The sequence below is a fragment of the Crocuta crocuta genome, unplaced genomic scaffold (genome assembly GCF_008692635.1).
Source record: "Crocuta crocuta isolate KB4526 unplaced genomic scaffold, BGI_CrCroc_1.0 scaffold39, whole genome shotgun sequence".
In the NCBI taxonomy this organism is placed as follows: domain Eukaryota; kingdom Metazoa; phylum Chordata; class Mammalia; order Carnivora; family Hyaenidae; genus Crocuta; species Crocuta crocuta.
The window spans coordinates 2,643,757-2,665,235 of NW_027533334.1; the positions used below are offsets into that span (position 1 = coordinate 2,643,757).

A 21,479-nucleotide genomic window follows, 5' to 3' on the forward strand; every position below is an offset into this window, starting at 1 on the left:
CTGACTTTTTTTTTTTTTTTAATCTCCCTAGGCTCAGCTCCCATTTAAGTCAGTGAGAGTGAGGCTGGGTGACCAGGAAGTAGTCAGGGACCATGAGAAGTGGGCGTGAGCTGTAAACTCAAGCAGACCCGAGTTTCAATGGGGCTCTTCTGCTTCCTCAATGGGACACCAGGCCAGTCACTTTACCATTTACCAAAAGTCCCAGTGTTGATTTCCTGCCTTTTTTGGAAGGCAGGAAAGAGGTAACATTTTGGAGAGGGGAGATGACTGATGTAATATCATTTGGTGAGTGGAGCAGAGAGCAATGAGATTCAGTAAACAGCACAACTAATTGCAAATAAGTATCGTACGTCACTTTAACAATACTGAGGGTTAGACCAAGGGATACAGAAATGCTGATGCATAGGAGCACATGTACCCCAATGTNGTTAGAATATTTGGTTTTATTTTATTTTATACTGAACCAGTCGTAAGAATGTGACCGGAATTAGCCTCATATCATTTTGAGCTTTTCAATCAAAATAATTTAATTTTTTAATGGTTTTTATTTACTTCTGAGAGAGACAGACAGCGTGAGCAGGGGAGGGTCAGAGAGAGAGGGAGACACAGAATCTGAAACAGGCTCCAGGCTCTGAGCGAGCTGTCAGCACAGAGCCCGATGCGGGACTGAAACCCACGAACCGTGAGATCATGAACTGAGCTGAAGTCGGACGCTTAACCGACTGAGCCACCCAGGCGCCCCACAATCAAAATAATGTAATTGTGAAATGTGTGTATGAAAAACTTACCAAACTCTCAGAGTGTTAACATTATATTTACAAAATACACACACACACACACCTCAATACCTAACACATCTCAAAGCCCAGCCGTATATTTAATGTACAGTAAGATGATGGTAGTCGTCATTAGTACACTTGCCTGGCACATGCGTTTGTCCCTGCTGCCTCCCTAGGGGGCCAGGAAGATGCTGGCGTTGGGGATAACGGGGCCCGAGGGCCATGAGCTGTGCCGCCCGGAAGCCGTGGAGGCGGAGGCCACGCTGAGAGCCATCACCATAGCCGGCGCCGTGAACTGCCCTCTCTACGTCGTGCATGTGATGAGCAAGTCCGCTGCCAAGGTGATAGCGGACGCGAGGAGAGACGGTAATTCCCGGGCGAGAACCTAACCTGAGGCTCAGTGGTAGCTGAAGAGCGAGGTGAACCGCTTGCAACTTCTGCTTTGCTTATGTGGAAGCTGCACGTGAACTTCTGCAGCTTTCCTTCCTCCCTTTTAATTAACATTCTTTCTGTTTTCTTCCATCTTACGCACGTCGGTGTTTGGCCTCCTTTTTGCGCATCTTCACGACTGCTTCTCTGCCTTAGGGTATTTCTCCACCATCCTTGGAACCTCAAGACATTTCCTTCAGCCATAGGTCCCCACTCTTTCATCTGCAGCCCACTTTTTTATTTTTTAAAAAAATTTTTTATAAATAGTTTATTGTCAAGTTGGTTTCCATATAACACCCACTGCTCATCCCCACAAGTGCCCTCCTCCATGCCCATCACCCCCCCCCCCTCCTCCCCATCCCCATCAGTCCTCAGTTTGTTCTCCACATTCAAGAGTCTCTCATGGTTTGCCTCCCTCCCTCTCCCCCTCCCATTTCCCCCTTCTTCTCCCCCACAATCCTCCGCTAAGTTCTCCTAATCCTCCTATACATGCAAACATATGGTATCTGTCCTTCTCTGCCTGNACAGGTCAAGGAGGTTGTTTTTTTCCTGCTTTCTCCTCTAGGGTTTTGATGGTTTCCTGTCTCACGTTCAGGTCCTTTATCCATTTTGAGTTTATTTTTGTGCATGGTGTGAGAAAATGATCTAGTTTCATTCTTCTGCATGTTGCTGTCCAGTTCTCCCAGCACCATCTGTTAAAGAGTACAGCCCACTTTTTAATCTGATGGCTAAATGCAAGCCCTCTGGTTAACTTTAAAGAAGCTTACCTGTCTCTTAGGCATTGCCATGAGGCCCTCCTAGGACCTGAGTCAGGATGGTGCAGGGTACGGAGGAGCTGCTCAACACACTTCTTTAGCGTTAAGTTCATTTGTCCGGTAGCACCTTGGGTGTTGGAGTTATTAAAGCAATTATCCAAATAGTGGTTTTATGACAATTATTTTACAATTTTATTTTTTAATATTTTAAAGTTCATTTTGAGAGAGAGTGTGTGAGCAGGAAAGGGGCAGAGAGAGATAGAGAGAGAGAGAATCCCAAGCAGGCTCTGAACTAACAAACCAGAGCCTGATGCGGTGCTCAAACTGACAAACCATGAGATCATGATCTGAGCCAAAATCAAGAGTCAGACACTTAACCAACTGAGCCACCCAGGCGCCCCTGTTTTAAGGTTTGAAAACCCAAGTCCTCCCCTTCTCATATAAAACAACAGACCTTCTTAAGATATGCTAGTTTCTGCCCTCTCACTTTTAAAAACCAGGAAATCAGAAATAGTCTGATAAATCGTCCTGGTTCTTTATTGTTGTTTTTTTCAAAACTGAAACCGACTGAATTTTTAAAATATGGATTATGAAAATAGATTTGACATGTCTTTCACTCCAAAATTAATTTTGTCAAAATTTCTTATCATATGAAGGTTCAGTAAGGATTTTTGTGCAATGTAATCCATTGATATCTTGTGTGAAGAGTGAACTCAGTTTCACACAGATGCTCATAGGGGCTTACTATCAACCATTTCTGGTTACCTCTCCCTGCTCCCCTTCCCCAGTATACTTTCAGTATAAAAGAGCGCAGCACTTCAAGGAGACCACGCTGCAGTTTTAAAGTTACAGTATTAATTTCTGCCACCAGGTGGCTCTCTTGCCAACTCTATCGAATTGTTCTATAATTATTTGCTTTGTAAAATCATGTACCCTGTCCTATAGCCAGTCAGTCAGGTCCATAATGTCAGAATATGATTTAAGAAATAGCAAAATCAGCAGAAATGGTCAGTCTTAACCCACCACCAAGCTGCAATTTTGACAGTGCTGTCAGGAAACGGTTTCTCGATCTAAGGTATAAATTTTGTGCTGGGATAGAATTCCATTAGGCACAGAGTAAAAGTCTAGAAAAGGTTTTGGAATAAATCACAGGCAGAAAACTATTAAAGTTAACTGCGGACATTTTAATTTTATTGTAAAATTTAAATTGAGGTTTATTTTTTGAATAAGTAAAACATTTACATGGTCCAAAAGTCAAAATTATAAATACAAAAAAAGGATTCTCAGCGAAGCCCTGCTTCCTTCCCTAACAACTTCATCCTATATCCATATTGCTAATTATTTTTATTATTTTATTTCCATCCTATCTTTATAGTGTTTCTCTTTATTGAAAAGGAATATATGCAAGATTCTTATTTCTTTTTTCTTTCTTACTTGAAAGGTAAAATAGTAAACCTCATGTTTTATATTTTGCTTTCTTCCCTACTTGAAAATATGTCCTAAAGGTCAGCTCATGTTAGGGATGGAAAGTTTCGTCATTCTTTCCTAACGGTGCAGAGTATGCCACTGTATTTGTTCAATGACATTTGGGCTGTCGCCAGGCCTTAGCTCTTCCATATGAAACCACAATGGTGGCCTGCTGCATATGCTATTTTATATGTGAATGGCATATTAGTTTTCTATCGCTGCCGTAACAGATCGTCACACAATTCATGGTTCAAGACAACACGAATGTGTTCTCTTACAGTTCTGGAGGTCAGAAGTCTAACACAGGTCTCACGGTGCTACAAACCAAGCTGTCAGCTATGTTTCTTCTTTCCAGGTGGTTCTAGGGGAAGAATCCCCTTCCTCGCCTTTTCTAGCTTCTAGAGACCACCTGCATTCCTTGGTTCATACTTCCCTTACTCCATCTCCAAAGCTCCAGAGGTGGGTGGAGAACATTGCGTCATTCTTCTCTCCTCTTCTGCCCCTCTCTTCTATTTCAAGGACGCTTGGATGACATTGAACCCACCCATGTAATCCAGGATAAAGTTCTTATTTCAAAGTTCTTCTTTTAAGCACATCTGCAAAGTCCTTTTTGCCATGGTGGATAATATATTCACAGGTTATGGAGATGAGGACATGGACATCTGTGGGGCACCATTATTCTGCCTGCCCCAGAAGAGGACCTCCGAACGGAGTCCTAACAGTGAGACTCCTGGTTCATAGGGTAAATGGGGATACGTACTTTTTGCATATTGGTAAATCCCTTTCCAAAGGGGTCCTAAATATGAGATATCTAAGACGTCAACCCGGATGGTTTAGCTGGGTCAGACTGACTGTAGTAACACTTGGGAAAATGCTCTAATACACCATTGTCAGAAGCAGCGAAAGTCCAGAATAAATTGGCATAAGAGGTTTCCCACCCCTGGCATGTGGCCTCTCACACGTGATCAAGCGGGAACCCAAAGAGAGTATGGAACGGGTTGGACAGAAACGATGCTAAACTGTTCACGTGGTGATTGTATCAGTCAACCCACGGGCAGATCCCTGGGGAGTGTAGAGTGACAAGAGCTGGTGGCCACACTGACCTTTTACTCATTTATTATCTAACATAATTTCTGAACACAGAAGAACAATACACATCTAGTCATTGTGATCATGTTTAAATAAGAAACAGTTCAGGCTTACAGACTGATGATATGAACACTTCCTATCTGTAAATATCTTTGCCAGTCCATTCTGTCATCAGGACCTTCCCATCAGAGTGTGGTCCCCAGACTCCAGCATCAGCAGCCCCTGAGAGCCCTTTAGAAATTCGGAGCCTTGGACCCCATCCCAGACCCACTGAATCAGAATGTGCACTTATAACTGCAACCCCAGGTGATTCATATGCATATTAAAGTTTGAGAATCATGGCTCCAGGAAGCACAAAAGAGGTCCAATTATTAGTTCTTTATTGTAGTAGCCTAACAATACAATGCTATTAAGTTTGATATTATTACTCAATTGCCACCCATCTACCCAGAAAAGAGCAACATGAGGGTCAATGATTATTCAACAACCAACATTATTTGTTGAGTACTTAATATGTATCTGGCACATATTTTGATGTCTTATATCATTTCCTGTTTTGCTATATATTTTGTCACTAATGCGTTTTAATATGTTATCTTTTTAAATTACCATAACCATGCTCAAGCTAAGTTTTATCAGTATCAATTTTGTGACTGATGAAATTGAGGCTTGGAAACGCTTGGTAAATTAAGCCCAAGATCACTTACTAGTAGGTGTTAAACCTGGAATTCAGGCCCAAATCCAGCTGACTCCCAAAGCCCCAATTTTTTCCAATTTTCTTCACTCTGTTCAAGAAGAAATTGATTTACAGAGTTGGGAAATGCAGATGTCAAGTTTGTATTTCATTGGCTTTGGTGTTTGGCCTTACATTTAAGTTTTTATTTAAAACATTGCCATCAGTTTGTCATTTTTTATCAATATTAAAAGAGAAACATAGCTGGAGTGATGGCACCAAGATGGCGACATCTCTGACTTCAATCCACCTCACAAGCACAGCTAGCATCTACTCGAAGGTACGACACCACTGAGAGAATCCCAGAGCCCAGGGGTGAGGCCGAAGCACCCCCTGCACCTCAGAGACCAAGACAGACTGCATTACAAGAGTAAGAAAGGTGGTACATGATGACCACATTGTCCCACCCGACACCAGTGCAGTAGAGACGATGAATACAGGTCTGCCCTGGGCCTCTGGTTCCTCCAGGGGAAAAGAGCATTTCAGGGGACTCCGCAGGGCTTCAGCATCTGGAATCTGACTGTGGTGAAGAAGGGCAGGGCTGCAACAGCCGGCACACGGATCTTGACAGAGAGTTCATACCTGCGGTACCTGAGTAATAGTCCCAAACAGCAACGTGACTCATCTGTACACCCAAGTCGGGGCACACTCTGACCAGGAAACTCTGTGAGGTGCGGATCTGCCTGGTTCAGATCCATAAGCAAGGAGTTTGCTGACCCTAGAGCCCAGTTTGCTCATGCCCAGGCGAGGAGCTGAGTCACAACTCCACCTGCTGTGCGACTGCCTTCCAACCCGCCTGACAGGAAGGGCTGGGGAAGCAGCTGACAGCAGCTACTGGAAGCTGTGTGGCCCAGCAGGGCTCCAGCTGAGAGGTAAACAGGTAGACCTGAGCTAGCTCCACACATAAAGTTTCCCCACGCTGTGCATAGGCAGCGGATTAATTCAGAGCCAAGGCGGAGGGTAGCTCCTGGTCCCTTCCAACCAGAGATGCCATTTGGGAAATTGAGAATAGCCTAAAGTGGCCCTGGCACCTCCTGCCCAGGCAGTGGGGCTGCGACAGAGCCCCACCCACTTGGAGAATGTCTTCCGGTCCCATCTGGCAAGAAGGAATGGCCTAGAAAACACCTGGATGCTGGGTGGTCCAGCAGCTGTCAGGCCAAGAGAAGAGCAGACAGAAGCATAGTTTGCCGAGCGAGGCCTACGAATGGCACTATTTGGCCAGGGAGGTGGGCTGCAGTATGGGTTGAGTTAAGGCAGCAAACAAAAAGCTTTACCAGTTTCAAGGCTGCTTCTCCCTCTGTGCCTGGAAAAGGGATCTGATTTACAGCCCCACTTACCACTGAATACAGTCGTTAGCCTCTCTGACCAGGAAATTTACCCAAAGCACCCAGGAAGCTGCACAGTGCATTTGACAGCCTTACATACAGTGGCCCTTGAACAGAGAGCACAGCCCGTGCCTTCCCCCATCTGCAGAGTAAAGCCAGTAGCCTCACCTGAGAATTCAGTGCACACCCAGGCTCGATTTGGGCCCTCAAGCAATGAGTTGTAAAGATCCAGGGTCCTGGCTTGCTGGCCTACGAGGGCAGGAAAGCTAAGTCATAACTCCACCGGCTACTGAATATAGTACCTTGACCATCTTGTAAACCTGACCACAGGATTCAGGCAGCTGCAGAGCCCATCCTACAGCCCCACGTGGGTAGAGAGCCAAGCCAGCAGACCTATCCGACTGTCCTCAGCCAGTGGCACACCCTATCCCCTGACCCCAGAACTCAGTTGCCTCAGTTAAAAATAGACCATAGTAGCTGGCCCCCACCTGCCCAAACAGATTACCAGCACACATACTCAGAAACCCAAACTGAGCGGACTGGTGAGTTGTCTCTGTCAAAGCAACCCTATAAAGTCTGGAAGAGGAACCCAGTTACTCTAATGTGCAGACCCTCAACGTAAGAAATCAAAGATCACAAAAAATCAGGTAAATATGATACCATCAATTATAAATAAAGCTCCAACAACTGACCTTAACAAAATAGAGACCTACGAAATATCAAAGAATTCAGAATAATCCTCTTAAGGAAGTTTAGTGAACTACAAGAAACAGACAGGCAACTAAATGAAATTAGGAAAACAGAGCATGAACAAAACATTTGATAAAGGCAATAGCAACCATCAAAAAACAAACAAAACCCAGAAAGGTTAGAGTTAATAAAATACAATAATTGAACTGAAGAATTCAATAGGGAGTTTTAGAAGTAGAGTCCACCAGACAGAGGAAAGAATCAAGGGCCAGAATGATAGAACCTGGGAAATGACCCGGTGAGAAGACTAAAGAGAAAAGAAGAATGAAAACATGAAGAAAGCCTACAGGCATTATGAAACACAGTGAAAAAGACAAAAGCAACATTTACATTATCGGCATTCCAGAAGGAGAATTGAAAGAGGTGCTAAGTGCCCTTCCCACCCTGGGAAAAGTGCTCATCATGGCTTCCTCCACTCTGAATTCAGGTTGTAGAGTATAGGACCCCCTTACTTTTCCTCCATAAGCTCTTGCCAGCCCCCCGCTTTCTCTCTTCCTAAAATCTACCCAGACTTCTGGCCAGCCACGGTCCCTCCTTCGTTCTCAGAGCAGCTGTGGGTTTTGGCCCCCTCTTGTACAGCTTCTCAGGGTTTCGATGTGAACTGGGAAGAAAGAGACGCAAATACTCGTTCCGTCTGCCTACTTTAATTTGAAGCCTGAGGTTTCCCTTTGTTCATACCTTGATGTTTTCTTTTAGCACCTGCGATGAAAAGCAAAAAGCAGGTTACGGGAAGAAAAGAATAAAAATTTCATGTGCAAGCCATTGAAATTGGAGTTGCTTTTGACAGTTTGCAAGGAATTTAAATTTCATGCTTATTTCTAGTCCTCGTTCATCTAAATTGGGTAACTAGAACTAGGTTAGTTCTCATCCTTCATGTGAAAAGCCACTTTTGCAAAAATGAGGTAAGGAAACCAGAAGGCTGTACCTAGAATGATATCCTTGTTTCTTTTAGAAGCAGAATCTGCCGCCCTTGCTCCACACCCCACATGTGAAGTTGGACCAACCAGCTGGGTTTGTGTCACATATAGAAGTTCCCATCTGCCTGGCCCCAGACCGCTTTCACTCACTGCTGTCCTTGTCCAAAGAGCATCTGTGTCGATATGTGCTGTTGGCTTCAGTGACACTTTTTATTTTGGTTGGAGTAGCTTTGGTTATACATGTTCCTTTCCTCCACATATTGGCATCTGGAATTATTAATGGCCTTTCAAAAAATATATATCGTTTACCTCCCCCTCCCTTTCCAATAGAACATGAATTCACTGTTTCTCTGGTGCTTTATTTGGAATGGTGGTGACTTCTCCAGAACTTACTTGATGTTCTGCTTATATATGTTATAATTTGTTTCCCAGCTATGACTGAAATTTTTAATCCTTTTTTTTAGTTTCCAGTTTAACTTGTCTTAATAGAATTCAACTCTATTTTATATCCATATTCCTGGCTATAGGGTATATGTAGGACTCTCACCTGAACCTATTAATAAAATGTTTTCTTTATACTTTTCACACAAAGAAAAGCAAATTATTGGACAGCAGATATATGCTAGGCATGGTGTTCTAGGCATTGGATTTGCAAAGATGATTAAGTTAATTTTGATCCTTAAGTAACTTATGGTGAACTGGGCTACATTGTGGTTGGGTTTTTTTGTTTGTTTGATACGGTTTGGTTTTGGTTTTCCTTATTGTAGAAAGCTTTACTTTCCAAGTTTATTGCTGTAAAATATAACCTTCTATTACAAAGGGGTTTTAAATGTCTTTTATTTTCCACTTTATTTAAACTCTGGATTATTTACCTCTCCACCCCACCCCCCCCAGCCATGTTCCTCTTGTGTTTTAAAAGATGGGAGAAAGGTCCACATAAGGGTCATTCTCTCTCTGTGTGTTTGCGCTGATCATTGTTAGAGCTGAATGAGTAAATCAAATCTTGTTATCACAAGCATGATTAACTGATGCCTAGTAACCAGTCCTGTTCCTAAGGAAAGACTAACATGCACCTGAATCAAGGTGATCTGAATCTCAGGCTTTCTCTTTCTTTTCTTTTCTTTTCTTTCTTTTTTTTTTTTTTATATGTGAACATCTGAACACTCCCTTGTCCTTTAAATTTAGAGCAAGATGATCTACCTTATGACCAACTGCAAAGCGGTTGAAAACTGGCCATTTAAAACATCTTTAAAAAAGAATTGTGAGGGGCGCTTGGGTGGCTCAGTCGGTTGGGCATCTGACTTCGGCTCAGGTCATGATCTCACAGTTCGTGGGTTCAAGCCCCGCATCGGGCTCTGTGCTGACAGCCAACTCAGTGCCTGGAACCTGCTTCAGATTCTGTGTCTCCCTCTCTCTCTGACCTTCTCCTGCTCACGCACGCTCTCTCTCTCTCTCTCTCTCTCTCAGAAATAAATAAAAAAGCATTAAAAATTAAAAAAAAAAAGAATTGTGTAACCATAAGGAAACTAATTTTTGTGCAATGTATTTGCTGCTGTAACAAAGTACCACAGACTGGGCAGTTTAAGTGATAGAAATGAATTTCTTTACAGTATCAGAAATTAGAAGACCAAAGTGTTGACAGGGTTGGTTCTGAGAGCAGTGAAGGATATACTGCAGACCTCCGTCTTTAGTCTGTAGATGACTATCTTCTCCCTGAGCCTTCACACTATCTTCCCTCCATAGGTATCTGTCTCCAAATTTCCTCTTCTTAGTAAAGCCCTCTCATATTGGATGAGGACTTACCCTAATAACCTCATTTAACTTAATTGCCTTTATAAAGGGCCCTCCAAATACAATCACATTCTGAGATACTTTATCATTTGAATTTTGGCAAGGAGCACAATTCAGCCATAACATGAAGTAAATCCAGAGTCCCAAGAAGATGCTAGGTACTTTCATATATATTAATTTATTTGATCCTCACAAAATTGCCACACTAGAGAGACATTGTGACCCCACTTCATAGATGAGAAAAACTGAGACTAAGAACAATCACTCATCTTGCACAAGGTCACCATCTAAAAGGCAGCAAAATCAGGATTTGAACCCGAATCTGTTATGTCACTCTATTATGCTTCTGCTACATGTTTTCCATCTTAGGCATTTCTTTTCTTTATAAATGTAATATTTTGAACCAAAACAGAGCACAGAAAGGTTCTACTCTATCCTTCTTGCTAGGAAAAAATAGTTTTCTAGATGTGCTTGGATTTCTGTTGGTAACCAATGCTTCTACTCCTGGGCACCTGTGCTGGCTTCTCTGGATTTTTCAACCTTTTATAACAGATCTTGGGACTTGACTAAGTGCTATTCCCAAGTCTAAACAAGGTATGAACATCTGCTCTATCACTTTTATATGATATATGGCTTGTCTGGTCAGAGGGGAGTTTGGATTGGTTTGACATGTTTCATTATTTGGAAATCTCTAGAATCTCTTAGAAAGCAGAAGTCCTTAAAGTAGGCGATAGCATCATAAGTGGAGCATCCTTTTTGGTTTGGAGCCAGATGATGGGGAAAGGAGAGAACCTGTATGGGTAGACAGGGAATGATACAACGTGAACCTTGCTGAGACCGTGGGAGCAGATTGATGATGAAGATGCTCTATCTCCAGAGAGTTGTTGAGACCATCTGGCCTCAAATGTAATCAGGAGAGTACCAGACTAGGACAGATAAAGCACTTTTCATTACCAGCCTGCTAAGCGTAGTAAATGAAACCAGTAACTGAAATTGGAAAATCATCCTCAAATAGTGTGTGGTTGACGTAAACATTTAAAAACACATGCTCTTTACCAAGAGATGAAGAATGACACTTTTCCTAGTAATGTAATGTGTTTGTATGATGTGATATCAAAATAGTAGGATTCTAAGTCTAGTTTACCACTTACTACCTGTGTGACTTGAGCAATTAGTTAGTCTCATTGAGCATTAGGGTCTTTATCTGTCAAACCAGCCTGAGGGCTCCTGTGAAAGCCAAATGAGATACATGAATTTCAAACTGTGTTTGCAGTGCTGTACAGATGTTAGATATTTTATTATTATTTTGTTTGTGGCCCTAATAAAAACCACAGTGATGCTGAATTATCCAGTTTGATTCTCCAATGTGTGGATTATCCAGTCCCCTCATTTTCCTTCCCTTTTTTACTTCTTGCATACTATTTTTTTTTATGTCTTAGAACCATTGTGAAGTAGGAGGTAGAGTAGTTAGGAATTTTTACCTTTTATTTAAAATTTTTTTTATATATTTGCAGATGCTTAATGGGGAGACAGTTGAAAATAACCCAGTTAATGAAGAGTTTGTTGTGTATACCGAAACAGNAAGGTGCTAAAGCCTTCCAAGGAGATTACATGTCATCTGGTTTCAAAAGAGTCCTGGCAGATTCCTGGTAGATGCTGACACTTTTAATTTTCCCTGAAAGCTAATAAATTTGTAGAACTTTGAAACTGTATTCCCCAGTTCACCTTGATGGGCCAAATGATTGAATAGAGCATGTGATAAGAATCTTTCCTATATGATGAAGCACCATGGAAAATCCTGAGTTGGCAGTTTGTAAAGTGATTGCAGATCAAGTCTCTGAGTTTTTCAGTGTCTGAGCATCTGTGTGTCATCTTGGGATAGGAAGGTCACTACCTGCCTGCAAGTCAGGTATTGGGTCCATCCTTCTATCCCTCCAGCAAACAGTACATTACCCCTTAGTTCTCATTAGAAGGGATTGCTCATTCTACACACTGGAACAAAGTACCAGTAGTATTTCCTTTTTTCTGGGAGTAGGGCAGTAAGAAAGAGGATGGGGGTTCAGCATGTGTGTGTGTTGTGTGTGTTTGTGTATGTGTGTGTGTGTGATGAAAGTAAAAGATCTTAGCCACAGCTACGTTCTTGGGGCATAACTTCTATTGACCATGTTTGTGACTTAAGAAGCAAGGTTTGTTAGGCTTCAGTAAGCCTTGTTTCGTGGTTTGCAAGAGGAAAATGGGAAGAAATGATATGGGACTTAATAGGATGCTACATTCCAGTTGAACATGACTTATCTCCATTAAAAGATAGTGGTGACCATCCACTGTCAGTACTCTCTGAGGAAATGAGTTCATTTCAGTTCTATATCAGGATTTTAACTGAAGTCGGGTGACTGACTAGCCAGAGTGAACCAGTTTGGTGTGCCAGCATCTCTTTACTCTGTGTTCACCTCTCTGACTGCTTGGGGATGATCAGCTTGATGCCGGTGTGTCTATTATTCCAACAATGCTAATCAGAGATAGGATTCTGATTTTAAATTCAAATTTACTATGCACTATTAGCTTTTCTAACACTGTGTGCTCTTGATGGCCTCATTTGCATGATTTTTAAAATATGCATTGCTGGCTACAATTATATTATCTGAGTGTTCTTTCTATTTAACATAAGTTTTTGGAGGAAGTTTTTTTTCTTGAGGGTGTGAAGAGATTTTCAATCTATTTGCAGCAGAGATATACTGTCGTTGAACTCCATATGACCATGTGATAAGTGTCATCAGAAGTTAGGCCCACTGGAGTAAAAAAGCGCCCAGATTCAGGTCCTGTCTCTTCCACTCCACTGACACTATGTGGAGTGCATGTCATACAACTGTACAGAAGTCATTTCACTTTTGTTATAATAACAGAAGCTATTTTAAAAATGAGCTTTTTTTCTCATCTTTTAATGGAGATAATAATAGCATTTCCCTGGTAGGGTTTTGAGATCATTTCCTTAGAATGGCACACATTTCAGCCAGCATTTGCTAGATCATACTTCAGTAACAGATAAATCTAAAATATCAATAACCATTGATAACTGCAGAGATTTCTCACTCAGACTCATGTCCATCATCGGTTGGCTCTACCTCTGTTCACTATTCTCTTCATCCCGAGACACAGCTGAAGAAGCAGCTCTGACAGGCTAAGGTCAGAAAGAAAACTCACCATGGCATTAACGGCTTCTGCTGAGAAGCAGCCCATGTTACTTCCATTCATGTTTAATTGGCCAAAGTAAGCCATGTGGTCAAGCTTAGAATCAGCGAGAGTGTATAATCATCTACCACAACATGCGATGAACAGTGACTGGAACATAGTAAATGTTCAGTCAGCAGTAGCATTGATTTTTTTAAACCAGGTATCATTCTTTTTTTAAAATGTTTATTTATTTTTGAGAGAGAGAGTGCCCACAAATGAGGGAGGGGCAGAGAGAGAGGGAGATGGAAGATCCAAAACGGGCTCTGTGCTGATAGCAGAGAGCCGGATACAGAGCTTGAACTTGCGAACTGTGAGATCATGACCTGAGCTGAAGTCAGACGCTTAGCTGACTGAGCCACCCAGGTGCCCTGGCAGTAGTTTTAGTTTTTAAATCCTGGTCACAAAAGGTAAAGTATAATTTGGAATTCCTAACTTCCTTCGCTAGCACAGAGAAGACTAATATTTATGTGTTTGTCAGATGGTTCTCTTGAGAGCAAACTAAAGTACTGAATGCGTCCTTTGAAATTTCCAGGGAAAGTGGTCTATGGAGAACCCATAGCGGCAAGTCTCGGCACAGATGGCACCCACTACTGGCATAAAGACTGGCACCATGCAGCCCACCATGTTATGGGCCCACCCCTGCGACCAGACCCATCAACGCCTGACTTCCTCATGAATCTATTGGCTAAGTAATCATTTAGCAGATAGTTGTCAAGTGTTTTGCCAAAATACAGTTGTACAGGAGTCTCAGATTTGAAGGTAGGACCTCTTGTCCACCATCTGACCTTCCATCGACCTCCAGCGTCCTGTTCCACTTGACGTGATAGGAGCTGGGGACTCCTTTACCTGAGACCAAAGAGCAGTGGCTTAATTATGATAAGGTGTCAAAATCTCTCCTGGACACAGAGAAATCAGACCATTTTTAATGAAGTTTGAGTCTCTTCTAATTGTTTCCTTGTCTTTTCTATCACTTATTGCATAGAACCAAGTCTCTTCATTATGCATTGTTTTCATCATTCACATATTCTTGAATATTTTTCTGTGCTGCTATAACCCAAGAGCTAGACATGCCTGTATAGGTACATCTCTGAGATTATTCACAAGTCAAAGGAGGATATCTGTTGCTGGTGATGTGAACATCCTCAGTGAATTGTCACATCTCTGCCCATCACAACATTGCCATTTGGGCAGTAGCTGCCTCTGTCCATGTGGGTCATTGAACTTCATCTTTGTGTAATGCTTTACTCACAAGAAATTTTCACTTACATTATTGCCAGTGATCCTAAAATAATTGTCATCTAGTCCATATCCTCACTAATTTCTAGAAAAGAAACTGAGTGTTGGACAAACTCATAATCACAGAACCCACAAGTGAGGGAGCCCAGAACCAGTTTTTCTGACCTGAGCATGATCACGCATCAGGCTTTTTGTAAGAGTATGATTATCTAAGAGCATTTCTTCCAGAGTCCCGCTGCAGCAGATCCAGGGGTCCCTGAAGGATGGACGGTGTCGGTGAGAGAGAGAGAGATGAGAGAGCCCCGAGATTCTTTCTGATCATCAGCCAGGCATCTCCTCACTGTCTGAGACTCAACTTTATTTTATGATTAAGTGTTTGGGGGACGGCACAGAAGTGCCATTCTGATGATAAATTCTTTGATCAGTAAAATCTTTCCAGAACATTGGTATGCATAGGTGTACAGGGAACAGCCCAAAAGTGGCATTCAAATATAAACAGGATAATATTTTGAACATAGTAAAGGCAAAAATTAGTTTTTTGTGAGCAGGGGTCAATAGCCTGTTTATCACTTAATGGGAGGTATTAAGAAAAACTGGTTTTTTAGGAAATGCAATGTTGCTTTCATAATAACAAAAGAAGAAGTTCCTACAATAGGTTCCTTTACAAGGTGCAATCAGCATATCAAGGCCAGAATGAGTCCTCCCAAATACCAACCAACAAGGTGCCTTGGGGGTCGATGCTCAAGCAGAAACAATTGAGTGGGTGGATATCAGTGGCCATCTGACAACAAGAGACCGTGCAAACTTGCCTTAACCTCACAAGGAGTTTTCTCAACTAGTGAGTTCAGAAATGGGTCCTGACACACTTCCTAAAATAGAGACGAGTATGGATGAAACACATACTTGAAAAAGCTACTAATTCTCCGTTGCAGTTTCCTGACTTTCAGTTGAGAAGGGCATCCGGAGAACAGGAAAGTTCGGGTAGTCTCCTCCTGATGACTTTTAGGTATTTATCACACACTCTTGTGTGTTCTGCTTTTCCAGTGGTGACCTAACCACAACAGGAACTGACCACTGCACTTTCAACACCTGCCAGAAAGCTCTTGGGAAGGATGATTTCACGAAGATTCCCAATGGGGTGAATGGTGTTGAGGACCGGATGTCAGTAATATGGGAAAAAGGCGTGGTGAGTTTCACAGGACTCAACTTGTTTTGCTAACTGTGTAGCCAGAATCTGGCTCATTTCAGGATCAGAGTATCACAACCTGTCAGAGAGAAGCTTTTTGATTGTTTTTCTTACAGTGGAGACTGGGAATGTAGCACCATGACCATGGCCACCCCACTCCCCCAGGATAATAATAAATAATTTTCTTCTCGTATAATTTAGTTTAGAAGATACATTGCATCATTATGCAGACATTAGGANGTTGAGTTTGTAGCCAGAATCTGGCTCATTTCAGGATCAGAGTATCACAACCTGTCAGAGAGAAGCTTTTTGATTGTTTTTCTTACAGTGGAGACTGGGAATGTAGCACCATGACCATGGCCACCCCACTCCCCCAGGATAATAATAAATAATTTTCTTCTCGTATAATTTAGTTTAGAAGATACATTGCATCATTATGCAGACATTAGGAGGTAAATTTAGACTGGGTACCAAGAGGACTACCTTCCAAGTCTGTGAAATGCTATAACCCTTCTACTTGATTTCTCGTATTTTTGAATCCCATTTTCTCATGTGTCATTGGTGTAAATACCTGGAATGACTGAAAATACATGTAAGATTTTTATTATGTTCATATCTCCTTTTCATGAAATTTTTGTAGACGTCTCTTTTGGAAGACCTTTGAATGTCATATTTTTGAAACTTCTGTGTAAAATCACATAACTACTAATCCACTGTCTAGAACACAAGATTATTTTAAATGCCCACAATTTAAAATTTTCTCCCTGAGCATGGAGAAGAGTCAAGTGGCTAATTGTTCATATGTCAACCTGTCCAGCCACTTGACAGGGGTAGTTGTAAAGAACAGCGGGGGAGACTTGCCTGGTTACCCCTGGGGCCACCACTGCCATGCCATTCTCATCCGTCTCGCAGAAACTCTCCCTCAGATGACATAGTCACCATGGTTCACACCTCAGAACCCCCTCCACATACCATTCACATCTAACTCTATTTACCAGTCCTTGTCAAATTTATTTCTGACACATCTCCTTGTTTTTATCTTCATGCTTACTACTCTAGTTTGAGGTCTGTCTCTTGTTTGGACCTTTGCAGTAGTCTCACAGCTCGTGCCCATGCTCACTGGCTACAGCCTATGCTATAGTTTAGTACCAGAGCTGCCTTCCAAGGCCAAAGCACTATTCATGTTTTCTTCTCTAAAATCCTTCAATATTCTCCATTATTTATAGGATAATATTTGAACAATTAACTTCCATGTAAGGATCTTCAAAACATCTTGACAGCCCTATATTCTGCCAATCATCCTTTCAGCCCTTTTTACCTCTACCCAAACTCTAATCAACCCGGATGACTCCTCTGCTCTTCCTCCTTGCATAGATTTTCTTGCTAAAAGTTCAACCATTTTCTCTGAACTTGTGCTATTACGATGAGTATGTTCATTACAGCAAACTTTCATAATATATCAGGTGTATAAATGACTTTAAAGTGATAGAATACCTCTTAATAACATGCAGGAAACTGTTATTTCATGAAACATTAAAGGGGTTTGCTCATGGGAAAATTACTCTCAGGATGTGGTTCTTCATCATTTTGTGACACATTGACATGTTGATATTAAATAGCCCTTAAGAATGCTTCTAGCCATATAAATACACATAGGGATAAACTTTCCACATTTAAAAAACAAACCGTATCATTTTAGAGAGACCACATTTATCCAAAATTTGCCCATATGAAAAATCTCTTGGAATAGACTGTCCATGATTATTGGTTCATGTACATTTCAATAACACAAAATTTAATCTCCTGAGTTGATTTTTTCCTCTTTCTAAAAGTGTTGTCATCTGATTTAAATATCTGTCTTATTTTAACTCTATAATATTCTACTTACTGAGTATATGATTGTCTCATACGTCTTAGGTCTGCAATAAATAAGCCAGATCAAAATTGTAATGGGTGGTAGTAGTAAACTTTAAACAAAGAGTGAAAATACTCTCGCCAATATTTAACTGTTGTCTGTGTGACTCTGGGTAGGATGGGGAAGATTAGTGTGTGTGTGTGTGTGTGTGTGTGTGTGGCAGGGGGTGAAGCTGATAGGTTTTTGTAAAGTTATCTTTAAGCCTCCATGTGTTACCCCATCGTCCTCATCATTATCATTGTGATAATTTAGGACTTACCAGCATCCATAGATGTGTTTGGCTCCCCAATATAAGAAATTAAGTGCAGCTCTGTTTAGTGTTAAGAGACACAAGTCTTGCACTTTGATTGATAGATTTTTAAGCAGATGGTCATTAAAGCAAATGCATTTTCTTTCTTGAATCATTTTACAGCATAGTGGTAAAATGGATGAAAATCGATTTGTGGCAGTTACCAGCACAAATGCAGCTAAAGTCTTTAATCTCTATCCAAGAAAAGGAAGAATTGCCGTGGGATCAGACGCAGACATTGTGATTTGGGACCCAAAAGCCACAAGGTAGGTCTAAGTTCTTGTATTCCTTAGCTTCGTCGGGGAGAAGCAGCACGAACTTGCAAAGAAATTATTTATTGGCCTTAATCAGACACTTCTTGTTAGGTGACTGATTTAGCCTATGTTTTGAGCCTGTGCACAAGATGAAAATTTTAATGTACAAATATTCCTCTGTTTTCTTTGACACAGAGGACAAAAAAGTTGTGTTGCTTACCACTCCATGGAAATGCATTTGTATATAAAACCAATGTGAATTTACCACTTCAATGGTAAGCTTGGCAGATGCCTGAGTTCACACGGAGGAAAGGTATAGCGCAATGAAGAAAATAGAAGGCTTAGTTTGGAAAGGGCTGAATTGAAAACTCAAAAATAATTATAGCCTTTTTAAAGCTTTCAGATAGAAAAATTCCAGCACAAAGGATGTCACTTTTAGTTAGCCAAATTTTCCAGTTGATTTCATCTTGAGCTTGTCATTCCCTCCAGCTTTTTGTTTCCAATTTCCGTAATTCTATGCTAATATTGCAGATTTGGCAAATTCCACCAACTCAGGAAAGGATTTAATAGCGCTGAAGCTCTGGTAATTTCTCCTCATAAAACATCAGCACAGACAGCACCTGCATCGCAATTTGTGTTCTCTATAGCCTTTGCATCTGCAATGGAGAAAATCCATCTACTTTAATAGGTGTGCATGCATACGTGTGTAAACAGGGATACATACACCTTCTATCTCCATCCAGTGGCATTTGTTCTAAGTCTACTAGGTTTATATGCTGTACTAAGCAAAAGTCTATAGGTTCTTGGAGGTGCTATCGTCACAAAGACCCAGCTTCAATTGAAGTGCTCCTGGGCTGCTCTCTGGGGAAAAGAAGACTGAGAAGCATGAGAACTACCACTGCTATGAGCTTAAAAAATAAGCACCAGATATTCCTGTAGAAAAGACTTGTCTTTTTTAGTTTAGCACTCCCTGGGCATTCATGGTCTCAACTCAAGCACCAGTTCACACCACTGGCCATCCGTATCACTGCCAGCAGCCTTTAAGGAATGGGTACCATCTTGGTGCCGGTTTATAGGCATGCAGTGTGGTACATGGTGACATGAACGTCTCATTTACAATAATGTCCTGAGATACCGACAAGGGACAACTCGGGGGCTTTGTTGTTATGATATTCACAAGGACCTGTTGCTTATTTAAGGACTAAATGTCTGGTTGTCAAGTCATCTAGGCCCCTCTCTCTGCAGAAGAAATGAAGACAGATAAACTCAAATTTGGAACAGCTTCTCTACTAGACTAGAAAAAAATGTCCTCGGGGAGACAAAGGAAAAACATTGCTTGGATTTGGATTGGTTTGTGGATGAATTGAGCATGCTGTGTTTAGAGCGCTCCTGGTATCTTAAGTACAACTCTACTCACGCTGTTGTACACCCAGCAGGGGCCCGCCCAGCATCATTTCTGCTGTGATTCAAACAATTTAGGCTGCCCCAAGCACTGGGACAGATAGATCTTTTGAAATGATTTGTGGCTTAAGGAGATGATTAGACTTAATCAGAAAACCTCGAAAATTTCAAAAGGAAGAAAACTATCATGCAGAAGAAATATCTGTGAAAAATGGTGTTTTTGAAGCATTGCATCGGGGCGAGTCATAATCATGATAATCATTAACAGCCGTTTCTATTTGCACAGTTCTCAGTGGTTTAAAAAAATACTTTTGTATCTAAAAACGTGACTTCAAGGTAAGACAAGTAGGAGCCACCTTACGGTGGATGGGAAGACCATAGCCCAAGAGCATCCGTGACAGGTTTGATACAGAACCCTTCATCCAGTGTCTGACTTTGCAAACTTTTATTGTTTTTTTCATGAGATTTGGTACCATGCTATCTCCCAATACCAAAGCAGAGAGCACTTTATACCATACTTGTGTGTTCATGTTCCATTCTTTCTTCCAATCAAGTGGTCCAGTCATGAAGAGATTTTCTGGATTTGATTCTATTCTGTGTTATTCGTTTTCAAAAGTGAGGGAGAAGTGAAAATCGTCAGTTGAGTGATCCAGTGTCTAATACCGTGAAGAACCACGGGAGGCCATTCCTGTGGTTCTTCTGTCTAACCGTACACCCGGCCGTCTCTGGCAGGATCCGCCTTAAGCATATTCTTGGCTGGTTTAATTCGTGAGGGTGACACGAGCTCAGGGGTAAAGCATTGTCTTCCTTAGACAACTGGACAAAGAGAAATGATCTGAACCTACGGGTGTGAATAATTCACGTACTTTATTTCCACATATATTGTGGCTCAGTGGATATTTATAGGCTGTGATTATGTCTCTTTGAGTCATGTTTTCAGATGATATAAATTTAGAGCACTTTCGCACAAGTTTTCGTTGCTGATTTCTGTAACATTGTTTTGTCCTTCTTTTCCTGTTGGGTTGCTGCAGAATAGAATATAATGATCCAGATGTTTACTTCTTATTTTCTCAGATCTATATATTACCTGCTTGATGTCCCTCCTTTCTAGTCTAAGGTCAAAGGAAAAGTTTTCTGTGCTTTTTAGTTTCTTTCTCTCTCTCATCAATTCTTTAATTTTCTTCTTATTTGATACTTGTCCTTCACTTTCTGGCAGTCATGATAGCAAGAAATTAAATATTTACGTTTTCATATATGTGTCTTTTGAGACAAAGATACATATTGGCGTTTAATTATTAGCTCAATGTCTTCTTCACCTACATCTGCTTACCACGCATGCTTGGGCATGGGGGTAAAACATATGAGACAAAAACAGCACAGCTACTTTTTTACCAGAGCACAAAGTAGGCTCTGGTCACAGCTGTGTCAGTGCTGAGCTGGGGACCCAGGCAGGTCAGTTAGGGCCTCTGAGTAGCCTCTCTCTCATTTGTAAAATGAGATTATTAATCATTGTTATGCCTACCTCATGAGGTGTTTGTTAGGATCCCATGAGATAATTTATGCAAAAATGTGTTGTAAATTAAGAAAGCACTCCACAGAGACAAGATATGTGTTGTTTTGGTTTCTTCCTATTTATCTAGTTTAGCTGGTGTCGTTTCTTGCTGTCAGTCTTCATTTTCTGGTGGTCTCAATAGTTTTCTGACCAGGGAGGTTGGTGAGCCATAGGATTCTATTCCTCTGAACCTCAGATTCTTTTTAAAACTGGAGACCTTTTTGTTTTGTTTTGTTTTTCTTTTGTATTTTACTGTCTTTTTAAAAAATGGAGAAATATTATCTCTACTTGGCAGGATATACTGAAATGATCCAGTCCCCTTTGGACTTCTTTGACTTTTGCATCTTGCTTCTCCAACCCTTTAATTTAAGAATTTTCTCTAA

At 41.3% G+C, this 21,479-nt stretch overlaps 1 protein-coding gene across 1 annotated transcript in view; it reads left to right on the top strand.

Moving 5' to 3' along the window:
- DPYS (dihydropyrimidinase) overlaps positions 1 to 21,479 on the top strand; it is a 93,836-nt gene that overhangs the window by 33,173 nt on the left and 39,184 nt on the right. Inside the window, exons 6-9 of the mRNA XM_077748222.1 lie at positions 956 to 1,145; positions 13,796 to 13,952; positions 15,544 to 15,685; positions 18,013 to 18,155. Of these exons, the coding sequence (XP_077604348.1) occupies positions 956 to 1,145; positions 13,796 to 13,952; positions 15,544 to 15,685; positions 18,013 to 18,155 (632 nt within the window). The remainder of the gene's footprint in view (positions 1 to 955; positions 1,146 to 13,795; positions 13,953 to 15,543; positions 15,686 to 18,012; positions 18,156 to 21,479) is intronic.